The sequence below is a fragment of the Pongo abelii genome, chromosome 3 (assembly GCF_028885655.2).
Source record: "Pongo abelii isolate AG06213 chromosome 3, NHGRI_mPonAbe1-v2.0_pri, whole genome shotgun sequence".
NCBI lineage: Eukaryota > Metazoa > Chordata > Mammalia > Primates > Hominidae > Pongo > Pongo abelii.
In genome coordinates, this window is record NC_071988.2 from 130,313,731 (window position 1) to 130,328,738 (window position 15,008).

At 39.2% G+C, this 15,008-nt stretch overlaps 2 protein-coding genes across 5 annotated transcripts in view; one reads left to right on the forward strand and one right to left on the reverse strand.

Moving 5' to 3' along the window:
* Positions 1 to 9,676, reverse strand: part of LOC100451818 (uncharacterized) — a 64,796-nt gene extending 55,120 nt beyond the window's left edge. The window contains exons 1-2 of one of the 2 annotated variants that reach the window (XR_008524671.1): positions 9,473 to 9,676; positions 2,755 to 6,404 (exon numbers count right to left, since the gene is read on the reverse strand). Coding sequence is in view for 1 of the 2 variants with exons in the window: in XM_003776514.3 (XP_003776562.3) it covers positions 9,473 to 9,621 (149 nt within the window). In the remaining variant the exon portion in view is untranslated. Of the gene's footprint in view, positions 1 to 2,754; positions 6,405 to 9,472 lie in introns of those variants that run through there. The other variant, XM_003776514.3, reaches the window with a different exon arrangement.
* Positions 9,677 to 9,701: 25 nt separating this feature from the next.
* On the forward strand, positions 9,702 to 14,506 carry RPL34 (ribosomal protein L34). Of its 3 annotated transcripts, none has more exons than XM_009240246.4 (5): positions 9,702 to 9,783; positions 11,146 to 11,219; positions 11,300 to 11,399; positions 11,710 to 11,813; positions 14,373 to 14,506. In XM_009240246.4, the coding sequence occupies exons 2-5, from the start codon at positions 11,155 to 11,157 to the stop codon at positions 14,455 to 14,457; spliced, it is 354 nt and encodes a 117-aa protein (XP_009238521.2). In that variant the 5' UTR covers positions 9,702 to 9,783; positions 11,146 to 11,154; the 3' UTR covers positions 14,458 to 14,506. The 3 variants fall into 3 exon arrangements, with proteins under 3 accessions (XP_009238521.2, XP_009238522.2, XP_024102080.1); XM_009240247.3 differs by having other exon boundaries at positions 9,767 to 9,984; XM_024246312.3 differs by lacking the exon at positions 9,702 to 9,783 and adding an exon at positions 9,797 to 9,895.
* Positions 14,507 to 15,008: the final 502 nt, after the last annotated feature.

A 15,008-nucleotide genomic window follows, 5' to 3' on the forward strand; every position in this document is an offset into this window, starting at 1 on the left:
GCTACGTTTTGGGGAAAAAAAAAAAAAAGGATCTCCAGAAAGTCAAGGAGTTGACACACTAACCCTTTTAACTCTTTTGCCCTTTTCTGTCAATCCATGCTATGTTTCCATTTTGATAAATTCTATAGTGGTTTTTCTAGAGTTCCCCAAAATAACACAAGGAAATAAAAATGTTCTCCTAAGAACACACCAAACATTAGTAAGGTATAAGACATAACAGTGATGTGTAAAACTGGTTAATAAGGAAGAGCAGAAGGCAGCATTTCATTTCTAGAAAACAATACTAAGACCAATTATCTATTGAGCAGCCATGGTGTGCCAGCCTCAGCCACGTGCTTTATCTCCGTTAATTCCCCCAGCACACCCACAATATGGGATTCCCACTTCCATGTTACAGATAAAGAGACAGTCTCAGTGAGGTTAACTTGCTTTCTGAAGTTCACAAAGGTAGCACGTGAGGAGAAAGAAATCAAAAGAGAAGGCACGAGAGAAACAATTTAAGCCTTTAAGCATAGCATTTAAAACTTTCCATCATCTGGCTTCAAACTGCTTGCTAAACTCACTCTCTTCCTACTTTACTACATTAACTCATCCAGAATAAAACTCCAGGCATGAGTTTAGTATCTACTGTATTATACCTTATTAATAATATATGCCTTATTAATACATTTTTGATGGTTGCTTTAATGCTTATAGACATTGGCAGAAATTCATTGTGGCTGTAAATAGTGGGCATGTTTGTATATAAAACAGCATGGCGACCTCAATCATTATAAATACATTGTTTTTAAATAGCAAGTACAAACAGAAAATCATATACTACATATACAAGCTTAAAAGAAGAAAATAAGCTTTGCTCAGATTTTCTTATTTTTTCCCAGGAATAAAATTATTAGCTGTTTCACTGGTTGCTTTTAAAAAAGTTACTAACAATAGGAACATCAATGTGAATTGCACATAATTATTCTGCCCTTAATCTCAATCATTCCCTTCCTCTACCCTCAGTAACAATGTCCAGTAAGACAAGAAGCAGAGGCTACAAAGACCAATAGAAATTTATTTCATTAGTAAGATGTGAAACCACTGCATTTATACCATTTTGAACCTAACCTTTCGGAGATTTAGTACAGTCGTTCTTTAACAATAGAACTTGGCTCGTTTGCTACTTAAGACATGATTATTTAAATTAAAGTTAATTGGTTTCCTTACTCCCCTTTAGGGCTTTAGGCTCAGAACATTTCTATTAGAAAAATCTAATTTGTTTCAAACGCCTATTTCTAAAATTACAGTGGTTATTTAGAATGGCTCTGATATTTTAACTCTTTGTAGCAAAGTTGTTGCTAGATTACAGCTCAAGCTGGCAAAGCAATTAAAGATGCAGTGACACATTTGGCAGAAGGACTCAACAGCAGTTAGAAGAAAACCCAGAGCTACAGAATACAAGGTGAGCAGTTAGTCTCTAGTAGGGCCTCTCAGAAGTTGAAAAAAGCTTGGGCCACTCCTGCTACTTTTCTTAAGGTTCTCAACATACATTTTAAAATGAAGACATGTCAAAGCAGGATCACCAAAGCCACGATATATTTCAAATATTTACACTGAACTAGTTAATCCTTTTAATACACAAAATGTAACATAATTTGTATACAGTCTTGTGCTGCACAGTGACATTTTGGTCAGTGACAGTCTGCATACATAAGACTGGTTCCATAAGATTGTAATAGAGCTGTAACTTTCCTATCGCCTAATGATGTGGTGGCCATCACAACCATCATAGTGTAACACATTACTCACATGTTTGTAGTAATGTTGGTGTAAATAAACCTACTATCGTGCCAGCTGTATAAAAGTATAGCATATACACTTATGTACAGTACATAATGCTTGGTAATAATAAACTACTATGTTACTGGTTTATGTATTGACTATACTACACTTTTCTCATTATTTTACTTATGATTGTTATTATTTTTTTGAGATGGAGTCTTACTCTGTCACCCAGGTTGGAGTGCAGTGGTGTGATCTCGGCTCACTGCAACCTCCACCTCCCAGTTCAAGCCATTCTCCTGCCTCAACCTCTCAAGTATCTGGGATTACACTGTGAGCCACCATGCCCGGCCTCATTATTTTAAAGTGTACTTCTTCTGCTTACCAAGAAACAACAACAAAAAAAAACCTTAACTGTAAAACAGCCTCAGCATGTCTTTCAGGAGGCATTCCAGAAGAAGGCATTGTTATGACAGCAGATGACAGCTCCATGCATGTTATTGCCCAAGAAGACAAAATCGGACAAGATGTGGAGGAGAAAGACAGTGATATTATCTTGACCCTGCGTAGGTCTATACTAATATGTGTGTTTGTCCCAGTTTTTAACAAAAGGGCTTAAAAAAAATTTAAAAGGAGAATGAAGCTCATAGAGTAATGATATAAGGAGAGAAAGTATTTTTGTACAGTTGTACAATGTGTGTTTAAAGCTAAGTGTTATTACCAAAAAGTCAAAAAGTTAAATTTTTTTTAAACTTTATAAAGTAAAAAAGCAACAGTAAGCTTATTAAGGTTAGTCTATTATTGAAGAAAAAAAACTTTTTATAAATTTAGTGTATACAAAAAATATATAGTGTATATATATAGAGCATATATTTATCTTTTTATATATAAATATATAGAGAGTATATATATTTATCTTTTTATATATAAATATATAGAGTATATATATTTATCTTTTTATATATAAATATATATATAGTGTATATAAAGTGTATAGTGTTTATAAAGTCTACCGTAGTGTATAGTAATGTCCTAGGCCTTCCCATTCACTCACCACTCACTCACTGACTCACCTAGAGCAACTTCCAGTCCTGCAAGCTCCCTTCATAGTCAGTGCCCTATACAGGTGTACCATTATCTTTTATATCATATTTTTCTTCTACCTTTTCTATGTTTAGATATGTTTAGATACATAAATACTTACCATTGTGTTACAATTGCCTACACTATTCACTGCAGTAACATACTGTACAGGTTTGTAGACTAGAAGCAGAAGGCTATACTATAAAGCCTAGGTGTGCAGTAGACTCTACCATCTAGGTTTGTGTACATACACTCTATGATGTTCACACAAAGACGAAATCATCTAACATATTTCTCAGAATGTATCTGTCATTAAGCAACACATGACTATAATTGGGCCATTCACAAATAATCACGAGATTAATAAAAGACATTGATTCATGGTGCAATATAGGCTATGAGGCCCAGTAATGGAAAAACGTGTAAAAGTTCTACAATGAAAATGCTTTTAATCTCTTTACTTTATCTCCATGGCTGTAAGTCTAACCTTCGCTAGAAATAATACTAAATTTTATTATTTGATATTCTTCTTGAATAATTCCTTGATAGGCGCTAATCTCTACTTATTCATTCATTTAAAAAATATTTTTGAATGCTTACTATTCGCCAAGCACTGCTCTAGGTACTGGAAACATGTAAGTCAAAAAAAGGAAAAAAGGAACAAACTTCCTAGCCTCATGGAGTATACTTGTAGTGGAGACAGAGTACACTTGTAGTGGAGACAGACGACACACAATAAGCATAATAAATAAATATATAGTATGTTAGAAAGTGATAAGTGTGAGAAAAAAAGAACCTGGTGGGAGGAACTAAAAATGCCAATGCAGGACAGCAAAAAGTGCAATTTAAATGAGATGATTAGGATGGGCCTCATTTCAAAAGTGACCTTGAGCAAAGGCATAAAGGAAATGGGAGCAAGCCATGCAGATACCTGGGGAACAGCATTCCAGGCAGAAGAACAGCCAGTGAGACATGAAAACCATGACGTCTTACGTAAATTAGAAAAGGCACCCCATCACCCTCCCCCAGTATGATTCACTACATTAGTTGATCTAAAGAGAAAATTTAAACTCTCATCTTAATAGATAGTAAGAAGGCAATTCATAAATTAATATCCATTCCTGACATGGTAAAAAAAAATAAATAAATAGTAATCAGTGGCTATTTTCTTAACATATGACATAGTGGAGAAACATGGCTGTTTTCCTGCATTTGGGAATAAGACAAAAATGCCATTAATCTATACTACTATTTCTATTTAGTATTGCATTTGAAATATAAGCCAATGGGATTGAATAATAGGTAAAAGAATTAGAAAGGAAGAGGTAATATCTGAAAAAAATAAAATCAATAAAAAGTTAATACCAATCATAAGATAATTCAGTAAGATAGCAGGGCATACATGAATAAACAAAAATCCATAGCCTTCCATTTGAAAGAAAACAGTTAAATGGAGTAGTGGGTAAGAGTATACCACTTATGTTAGCAGCAAAACAGATAAAATACCTAGAGATAAACTTAATAAGAAATGTACAGAGCTTTTAGGGACAAAACTTTAAGGACACAGCAAACAGATATTCCATGTTCTTAGATAAGATGACTCAGGATCATAAAGATGTCAAGTCTTCCCAAGTTAATACACAAAATTGACACATAAAAATGTCAACTTTTGTTTGGAGTTAAACAAGTTGATGCTAAAAATTTGTATGCAATAATCAGTAAGAATTATCAAGAAAACCCTGAAAAAGTAGAACATTGGGAGGGGTCAGTCTTACTAGATATACCATTTATTATACAAAGCATCTTGAATTAAAACAAAGTGGTCTTAGAAAATGAGTAGATTATCTAGGTCCTAAAATCAATTTTTCATAAAACCAAGAGAAACATCAGACAGTACAAACAGATCCTAAGAAAACCCAGATAATGAAACATTGAAATAATAATTATGCTAAGCGTGTTTAAGCATTCAAAGAAAAAAGTCAAGACTGAAAATTTCAGCCTAGAATGGGAAACATAAACAGAGAAACAAATTGAAAGTTTAGAATAGAAAAATGTAATAACTGAAATTACAAACTCGAGGGATGGGTTTAACAGCACATTAGACATTGCTGGACTGGGAGACAGGTCAGAAGTATGTTAAGAACAAAAAGGTTTAAATATTAAAGAGCAGGAAAGAAACCATGGTGGCTTTAATATATAATCCTAAAATCACTGATAATCTTTCCATCAAGAATGAGGATATATAGGCCGGGCGCAGTGGCTCACACCTGTAATCCCAGCACTTTGGGAGGCCGAGGCAGGTGGATCACGAGGTCAGGAGATCGAGACCATCCTGGCTAACATGGTGAAACCCCCTCTGTACTAAAAAAAATAAATAAAAATAAAATAGCCAGGCATGGTGGTGTGCACCTGTAGTCCCAGCTACTCAGGAGGCTTAGTCAGGAGAATGGTATGAACCCAGGAGGCAGAGCTTTCAGTGAGCCGAGATTGTGCCACTGCATACCAGCCTGGGCAACAGAGCAAGACTCTGTCTCAAAAAAAAAAAAGGAATGAGGATATATGTCTACTGCCTTTGAATCTTTTTAGATTTGTGACACCCTTAACCAATAGAGTATGATTGAAGTGATGCTATGTGACTTCCAAGGCCATGCATCTTCTGTTGTTTCTCTTAGAATGCTTTTTTCCTAGATGCTTTCTCTTGAGAACCTACCTCCCGGAACCAAATTGCCATTTGTGAGAATTCTAAGCCTTATAGAAAGGCTATATGTAGTTGCGCTGGTTGACAGTTCCATATGAGAGCCCAGCCTTTGAAGCAGCCCAGTCCAGGCATGAAACTAAAAAGTGTTCAGATAATTCCACCTTCTACCCCCACCCCATGATGATTAATTTCTTTTTCTTTTTTTTTTCAGATGGGGTCTCACTCTGTCACTCAGGTTGGAGTGCAGTGGTGCCATCTCAGCTTACTGCAACCTCTGTCTCCCAGGCTCAAGTAATCCTCCCACCTCAGCCTCCTGAGTAGCTGAGACCACAGGCATGCACCACCACACCTGGCTAACTTTTTCGTATTTTTGGTAGAGATGGGGTTTTGCCATGTTGCCCAGACTGAACTCAAGCAATCTGTCTACCCTGGCCTCCCAAAGCACTGGGATTACAGGTGTGAGCCACCACGCCCAGCCTGATGATTAATTTCATGTGTCAACTTGACTGGGCTAAGAGATGCCCAGATAGCTGGTAACATTATTTCTGTGGGTCTGTGAAGGTGGTTTCAGAAAAGATTAGCATTGGAATCAGTATACTAAGTAAAGAAGATTGCCTTCACAATGTAGGTGAGTGTCATCCAATTTGTTGAGGGTCTGAAGAGAAAAACGTGGAGGAGAGTGAATTTTCTCTCTGCTTAAGCTGGGACATTCATCTTCTCTGTTCTTGAATATCAGCACTCCTGGTTCTTGGGACTCTGGAGTCAGACTAGGGCTTATACCACCAGCTGTCCTGGTTTCCCAGCTTGCAGATGGCAGATTGCAGGGCCTCTCTGCCTTCATAATCACATAAGCCAATTCCTATAATAAATAAACAAATAAATGTATACCCTATCAGTTCTGTTTATCTCTAGAGAACCCATGCACACCTTAGCTGTTCAAGTTACCCCCCAGTTGAGGCTCCAATCATTACATAGTAAAGGCAAACTATTCTCATTATACCATGTAGAAATTCCTGATCCATAGAATTCATGAGCATACTAAAATGATTATTTTATGCTTAGTGGCATATAGTACTGAAAGCAAGAAAAGCAAGAAAAAACAACTGCCAATAATGAATTCTATTTTTAGCATAACAAAAGCTGTTGGTGTCTTGCAACACATTCCTTCATTCCACTTCTAATTTTGGCTTCCTTTGTAGTCTACTGATTAGTAATCGTAATCACATGTACAAAATCTCTTAAAATTTTTTTTTAGAGACAGGGTCTCTCTATGTTGCCCAGGCTGGCAACTTCAGTGGAAGTGCAGTGGTGCAATCTTGGCTCCCTGCAACCTCCTCCTCCCAGGCACAAGTGATTCTCGTGCCTCAGCCTCCTGAGTATCTGGGATTACAGGCACCTGTCACCACGCCCAGATAATTTTTGTATTTTTAGTAGAGATGGGGTTTGGCCATGTTGGCCAGGCTGGTCTTGAACTCCTGGCCTCAAGCGATCCACCTGCCTTGGCCTCCCAAAGTGCTGGGATTACAGGCATGAGCCACCACACCCGGCCTAAAGAACCTCATTTGTTTTTTTAATCTGTCTTTGTTCTCTGTTCATTAATTTCTGTGTGCACTTACTAAATATTTTACAAATTTTTGTGAAATTAAGGTGAACCTATCATACTTTTTTTGGCTTGGACTGGGAATCTTTGAGGTTTAACATTCTTTTATTTAAGGGTTTTTTGATAAAAGCTATTAATTGTAATGTGGTCAGATTTATCGGTCTTTTCTGAGTTTGTGCTTTTTGTGTCTTGTTTAAAAAATCCTTTTCTACTCCAAGGTCTATAAGATAGTCACCTATATTTCCTAATGAATTAAAGCCTTATTATTGACTCATTTAAGGGTTTTTTTTTTGGTGTAGAGTGACTTAAGGATACAATTTTTTTCTTTTCATATGTATAACCATTTTTCCCAACTTCATTTACTGAATAGTCACCAATCTTTCCCCACCAATCTGATATATTAGCTTTGTCATATACCAAAGTTTCATACATTTATTATTATTATTATTATCATTATTATTATTGAGATAGGATTTCATTCTGTTGCCCAGGGTGGAGTATGGTGGCACAATCATGGTTCACTGCAGCCTCAAACTTCTAGGCTCAAGTGATCTTCCAGTCTCAGCCTCCTGAGTAGGTGGGACTAAAGGCGTGTGCTACACCACCTGGCTAATTAAAAAAAAAAAAAAATTGTAGAGATGGGCGTCTCGCTATGTTGCCCAGGCTGATCTTTAACTACAGGTCTCAGGCAATCTTTCTGCTAGGATTAACAGGCATGAGCCACTGTACCTGGCTCTTTGAAGTTTTTAATAAGATCGCCATATCTTTCTCAAGACTGATCAAGAAAAAATGCAAATACAAATTTAAAGAGACGGAAAATAGTATTATGGAACTGGGTTAAGTACCTTAAGGGAAAACTACAATAATGAGACCACTATTCTTATCTACTGGAGTGGGGGAAGGCACGGACAGAGACGTAAACAACAACATAGTGTGCCAAGGGCTCCCATCTCCTGTTCTCTTCTGCTCTGCAAAGTCTCTCTTAAAATATAGAGAACATATTGCAAGTAAATACATTCATTAGTGCATTTATTCAAAAACCACATTTGTCTCTCTATGCAAGCTTCCATCTCAATGCCTGGCATAGAGACGAAAAGGATTTCAGAGGACAAAAATCAAAGGACTGGAAAGGAGGGAAGTAGCTGATGACAAGGTCGGGGGAGAAGCAGCTATTTGAGAGTGAGCAGAGGGAAGGATATAACCAGAGCCTTCCATCTGGTGTTGTGACAAAGATGGCAGTGATGTGAGGCTTGATAGAATAGGCCTCACAGTTCAAGACAGACTACATGCCCTCAGTCACTTGCCTGCTTTCTTGGTTTGCTAGATGGATTAGAAATACTAGAAGGAAAGTTGAGTGGGTACTGGGATATCCTATCCAAATCCTCTCTTCTGGGGCAATGCAGCTGCCTCACAGCTCCCTTCCTCATTGGACGTTACCTTCAGCTTCAGGAAAGCGCTTCACCCTTGGTCAGGGAGCAGCATGCCAATAATTGGCTGATGTGGGAGCACAAAGGCAGAGCTTCCTTGCTTGTTTGGGACAACTATGATGTTCATCCTAATTCCAGAGCTCCTTGCTGGAACAGCTGAGGCTTCAATTGCAACCACGTTGTGGATCACCTGACCCCGCCTTTCTCAGCTTCCTGGAGGTGCATTCTAAGAGCGCTCCCCATAAACCAACACTCAAGTCTCTCCGAGGTGTGTTCCCAGGGAGCCTAATCTAAGATTAAAAACTTAAAGGCCCCTTTTAGAATTGTCTTTTAGAGCCCAGGCAAAGAGTTCTTTACTTTTTTAGAGGTCATGAATCCCTTTGACAAGGTGATGAAAGCCAGGGAGCCTCTTCTCAGAAAAATACACACGTGCACTTAATGTAAAATTTTACATACTGTTTTAAAGGTTAAACTTTACCACCCATGAAAAGCCTCAAGTAGCTCTTTGTACATAATCATAAGATTAGCAACCATTTACTGAGCACTTCCACTCTATAAGACCCTGTGCTAAGTGCTTTAACTTCATAATGCCTTTGATCACGACATAACACGGCAGGGTAGTTCCTAATATCTTCCTTTTAGAGATTTAAGGGCTTGCTCAAAGTAACATAGCTAATGATTAGCAGAAACTGCATTAAAATCCCAATTTGTTTGTAAAGCTTGTGCTCTGAATAAATGACAAGGAAAGAGAAGGGAAGGTTGAAGAAGGGAAGGTTCTTGAAGGTCCCTTAACCATAAATATCGAGTTGGGATTTAAACCCAGGTCTAACGCCAGAGCTGGCGCCCTTTAGATTAAAAGTGCAGTGTCCATGACAACGAAAGAAGTTGATTTTGTCCCACCTTTGCTCTTTGCGGCTTTTTATTTGCGTTTGTTTCCACAGCGATTTCCAAAAGATTTCTGCGTGGCCTTGACACAGACAGCTAGTGTGAATCCCCGCCCACAGAGGGGCGGCACATTGGTTGCCGTACAACGTGGTGGTTCCCTGCATCTCCGCCCACGTCGGGGAGGTGCGTCGGCTTCCGTACAACACGGATACGGTCTCTCCGCCACGCCGCTGGTTCTGACGCCACTTCCTGTCCTGCGCAATTCTATTTGACCTTTGAACTCGCAAAAGCTTTTTTTCTTCCTCTTCCGGGGACGTTGTCTGCAGGTATGGATGTTGTTCTCTTTTCCCTGTCTTTATTTCCTTCCCAATCGGCTGCCATCCGAGGAGCTGAGGAAGCCTAGAGCCCTCAGGAGCAGTCCTTTGAGCTGGCGTAGGGGTAAGGGGCACAACAGGGAGGTTGGTGATGAGGAAGTTCCTTACTTTGATCTTCGGAAATCCCTTGTTCCTGGTGGCACCTCCAAAGCCGTGAGTAGCCAGAGCTCACCACCCGGGACTTTGCTGCATTCCAAGTGTAGCGTTTGGAGACAAACGAGTTGTGGTTTGGCGGTTTGAGACTGGGAAATCGCCAAACGTTTTCATATTTTACACCCACGTTTTCACAGCACACCTGTACGTGTCCTCAGTCTTTGGGAGGGCAGGGACCGGCGAGTTCGGGTGGTTGTTTCGCTATTTGGCTTCTGCTTCCAAGGCCCATGTCAAGGAAGAGAAAAATGTGTTAGTGAGAGAGAAGTTTCTGTCTTGCTTTTGGAGATGCATACAGACTAATGGCTTCATAAATCACTCGCACTGGTTTTACGTGTCAAGTTTTGGTGTCTGGCAGTTCTGTTTTAGTTTAATTTTAGTGAGAGGCTTGTGACAACAAATGAAATGGTTACAGGGTGTGGAATGGGAAGATTAAATTAGTTCTAGTGTTGGTTATGTTTTACGTTAGGTAGTTCCCTTAACGAAGTTGCTCGTATGCATGTCTGTATAACCGATTTGCTAAATAACATCACGATGTTTCCAGAAGTGGGAAGAAAGCAGGTGCCATAACCCAAAGAAACTTGTGTAATATCAAAATTAGTATTAAAGGGTATGCCTTTACGCAGGTGGTGCTTGAGGGCAAGACATTGAACCCTGATATGTGCCAGGCATTGTGTTGGGAGGGATAGCTCACGTCGTTTAATCATAATGACAGCTGTATACAGTAGACAGAATTCCCGTTTTAGAGATAAGGAGGGCTAGCTCCTTGCCCTGTGTATTCCCAATAAATGGCATAGCTAAGGATTCGACTTCAGAGCTCACTTTTTGTGCTGTTTGTTTAAAGCAGTGTTTCTCCAACTGGGCTTGTAGCACTTTTCTGGACACCACTCCAAACAAAATCAGACTCTGAGTAAGGAGCCTGGTCATCAGAATGTTAAGGAAGTGCCACGTTTGATTACCATCAGGAAAGCTAACATTATTGGCCTCTTGTTTATCAGTCACCTTTAAATACAAGTAGTTTTAAAATGTGGAATAATACATCTTAATTTAAGGGTGTTACATACAAGGATATGTGTGTGAATGAAATAGACCACATGATACTGTTTTGAGATTTTATTTACTTTTACAATGGAAAGATTTGATGTTACTCTATTCTTAATTTAGGCACTCAGAATGGTCCAGCGTTTGACATACCGACGTAGGCTTTCCTACAATACAGCCTCTAACAAAACTAGGCTGTAAGTATTTCTAAAAATTTTAAGTATATATTTTCATTTACTCTACAAAATGCTGACCTATTGACTGTTTCACTTTCTAGGTCCCGAACCCCTGGTAATAGAATTGTTTACCTTTATACCAAGAAGGTTGGGAAAGCACCAAAATCTGCATGTGGTGTGTGCCCAGGCAGACTTCGAGGGGTAAGTGTACCTTTTACTGTGTGCAGCCTAACAAGTCTTGAACTTACTGAGCTTTCATCGCTTGACGATGGAATGAATCAAGGAGAGGTTACCACTAAGAGGGTTGAGAATTGCTTAACATTCATGAGCCATATCTGCCAAGAACATAGACTTTTAAAACCAATCTGAGAAATGCAGTGAAATGCCTTTCAGATAAATCAGTACACCATTTCCCTTTGTAACCTACTTTAAACTTGCCCTTAACACTTAACAAAATTTAGGAAAACTTCTGTTAAAGCATCACAAAAATCTTAATATTTTTCTTATGCAGGTTCGTGCTGTAAGACCTAAAGTTCTTATGAGATTGTCCAAAACAAAGAAACATGTCAGCAGGGCCTATGGTGGTTCCATGTGTGCTAAATGTGTTCGTGACAGGTAAGTTAAATGCTTAAATGGGCTTTCTTTAGCAAATTATTGTGTGTGTTATACTGTCTGCTAATCAGTACAATGGTGAAACAACTCATTTTAAACCAGTTGCATGCTTCAGAACCCTTTCTTTACTATGGATAATTGATGCCGCACAAAGCAGGGAATGATAAAGTAATAATTTGGGGGCATATTTATGCTAGATGTGGAGATTAAAAGGAACTTGGTTTTGTTCAGGAGGTGGGTAAGAAAGTCTCTGTTAGTGGTTTGGACAAAGATAGGTGGAGTGTGGAAGGTGTTAAAAGTGTAGGAACAGAAGAGTTGTGTATTCTCATGTGTGGAAGGTGTTAAAAGTGTAGGAACAAGAGTTGTGTATTCTCATGTGTGGAAGGTGTTGAAAGTGTAGGAACAGAAGAGTTGTGTATTCTCATGTTCCTGGAGCATAGGGTTGCAGGAGATGATGGACAACAAAGGTAGAAAAGCCAGATTATGGCCAGGTGCGGTGGCTTACGCCTGAAATCCCAACACTTTGGGAGGCGGAGGCAGGCAGATCACCTGAGGTTGGGAGATTGAGACCAGCCTGACCAACATGGAGAAACACCGTCTCTACTAAAAATACAAAAAGGTAGCTGGGCGTGGTGGCGCATGCCTGTGATCCCAGCTACTCAGAGACTGAGGCAGGAGAATTGCTGGAAGCTGGGAGGCAGAGGTTGTGGTGAGCTGCGATTGCACCATTGCACTCCAGCCTGGGCAACAAGAGCGAAACTCTTGTCTCAAAAAAAAAGAAAGAAAGAAAAGCCAGATTATGAGGGGCTTTACAGAATAAAAGGTGGATTAGCTTAATTATTTTATTGATTGATTTATTTTGAGATGGAGTCTCGCTCTGTAGCCCAGGCTGGAGTCCAGTGGTGTGATCTTGGCTCACTGCAACCTCCGCCTCCTGGGTTCAAGCAATTCTCCTGCCTCAGCCTCCCGAATAGCTGGGACTACCACCACATGCCACCACACTTGACTGATTTTTTGTATTTTTAGTAGAGTCAAGGTTTCACTGTGTTAGCCAGGATGGTCTCGATCTCCTGACCTCGTGATCCGTCAGCCTCGGCCTCCCAAAGTGCTGGGAATACAGGTGTAAGCCACCGCACCCAGTCCTAGCTGAGTTTTTAAACCAAATCTTTTGACACCAAATGCAGGCTTCATTCTGCATTTTAGGAGGTAGTTTGTAAGAGAACAGTAAGAGATACTACATTAATACAAATAGGGGATAAATATAGCTTCTGTGATATACAGCAAAGCTTAACTATGATTGAAGTTTAAAGGAGAAATTATTTGCAAATAACTAGGAATGGCATTTGAGTTGGAACCTAAATGATGGGCAAATTTTGGACAAAAGGCAGAAAGGGCATTCCAGGCAAGGAAAGTACAGACTGATCTGGCACATTGTGGGTGAGAAATGGAAGTGTACATTGGAGATAAGTCATGAGTTTTAAGCTGAAGAAGTTTGGCTTTTTTTCCCCAGTCTTTGGTTCTAAAACTTTGCTGAACACAAAATCAGATGGGCATATTTATTAAAAATACAAATTCTCGGGCCTTATCTCCTGAAGATTTGAATTTAGGTTTACAGGATAGCCTAGAAATTAGCATTGTTAGCTGTGATGCTGAGCAGGTCTGCATATGGTCTGTGCTTTGAGTAAATTAAGGGAATTTTTAAGTGACTCAGTTGTATGTGTCTCTGATAGGATCACATGGGGGAGATTTGAAGAAATTAGAAAACCCAGAGTTTTGAGGGTAGGGTTTGATAACCAGTTTTACCAATGGGAAATGGGGTGGGGGAAGGTTTAAGTTGAAGCGAGAGGAGTGCTTTACCTCTGGTGGTAACTCTGATTTAACAAATGCTAGGAAGACCTGCTTTTTGCTAGGTCCTGTGCAACACTGTAATGATAGTGATCCATAAAATGCACTCGTAGATGGAGTTTCAAAGTCTAGAAAATCTTTCCAAATTTAATCCTCATAAACTCCCTGTTAAATAGGTGTGAAACTATTTTGTGCCTTAATATAGAGAAGGTAACTTGTCCAGTGTGCAGCTAGTGTGTGGTGGAGTTGGCCGTAAACGGGGTCTAAAATCCTTGCTCTTGGTGAGGTGTCTCTTGGTAATATCCCTTTACCTTTTAATTTTAGTTCTTAGCACATAGCCCCTTCTGTGTTGTTTTTTACTGGGAATTTTCAAAAATATGGTTAAAATATTCTAAGACATTTTGTAAATCAAGAAATACCACTGTTCCTGGATCCTAACAATAAATTAGAGCTCCCGTAAGTGGTCTCCTGTGGGGATGACTTTATAGTTTATATTGACTCAGAAGGAGGACAGATAACTACTGGCATGAAATTGAAGGATTATCCTGCTTTAAATGAATTTCATCTTTTAAGTTTTACTCTATATTTGTGTATCCTGTAGTTTCCTGGGTTCCTTGATTGCTTCGCGTAGTTCTTTACCATGTTTGCCTTCTCTGTGCTAAATAAAAAATGAAGTTCATTTTAAAGAAATGATTAATTTGGTATTTTCCTTTCTAGGATCAAGCGTGCTTTCCTTATCGAGGAGCAGAAAATCGTTGTGAAAGTGTTAAAGGCACAAGCACAGAGTCAGAAAGCTAAATAAAAAAAAAATGAAACTTTTTTGAGTAATAAAAATGAAAAGACTTGTTGTATGTATGATTTTTTTTTTTTCTGTTGTAATGTGTTAGTATACCGATTTTGTTTATATGGTATTTGGGGACCCTGTAGTTTTTAGCAGATTACTTTTTCTTGTTTTGTTTGTTGTTTATTTGTTTTTGGTTGGGTTGGGTTTTTTTGAGACGGAGTTTCTCTCTTGTTGCCTAGGCTGGAGTACAATGGCAGGATCTCGGCTGACTGCACCCTCCGCCTTCCAGGTTCAAGTGATTCTCCTGCCTCAGCCTCCCAAGTAGCTGGGATTACAGGCATGCGCCACCATGCCAGGCTAATTTTGTATATTTTAGTAGAGACAAGGTTTCTCCATGTTGGTCAGGCTGGTCTCAAACTCCCGACCTCAGGTGATCCGCCCACCTTGGCCTCCCAAAGTGCTGGTGTTAAGGTGCAAGCCACAGCACCCAGCCAGTGGGTTACTTTTTCTGAAGAAACAGTTGGTGGTCACTGATGGCTAGAATTTTTTTGGTGACAGCTCTACCACTG

Bases quoted from the DNA above. Each gene is read 5' to 3' on its own strand.
- RPL34 (XM_009240247.3), top strand. From the start codon at position 9,790: ATGTTGTTCTCTTTTCCCTGTCTTTATTTCCTTCCCAATCGGCTGCCA. The intron at 11,220-11,299 runs GTAAGTATTTCT...TTCACTTTCTAG, and splicing joins GCCTCTAACAAAACTAGGCT to GTCCCGAACCCCTGGTAATA. The intron at 11,814-14,372 runs GTAAGTTAAATG...TTTCCTTTCTAG, and splicing joins GCTAAATGTGTTCGTGACAG to GATCAAGCGTGCTTTCCTTA.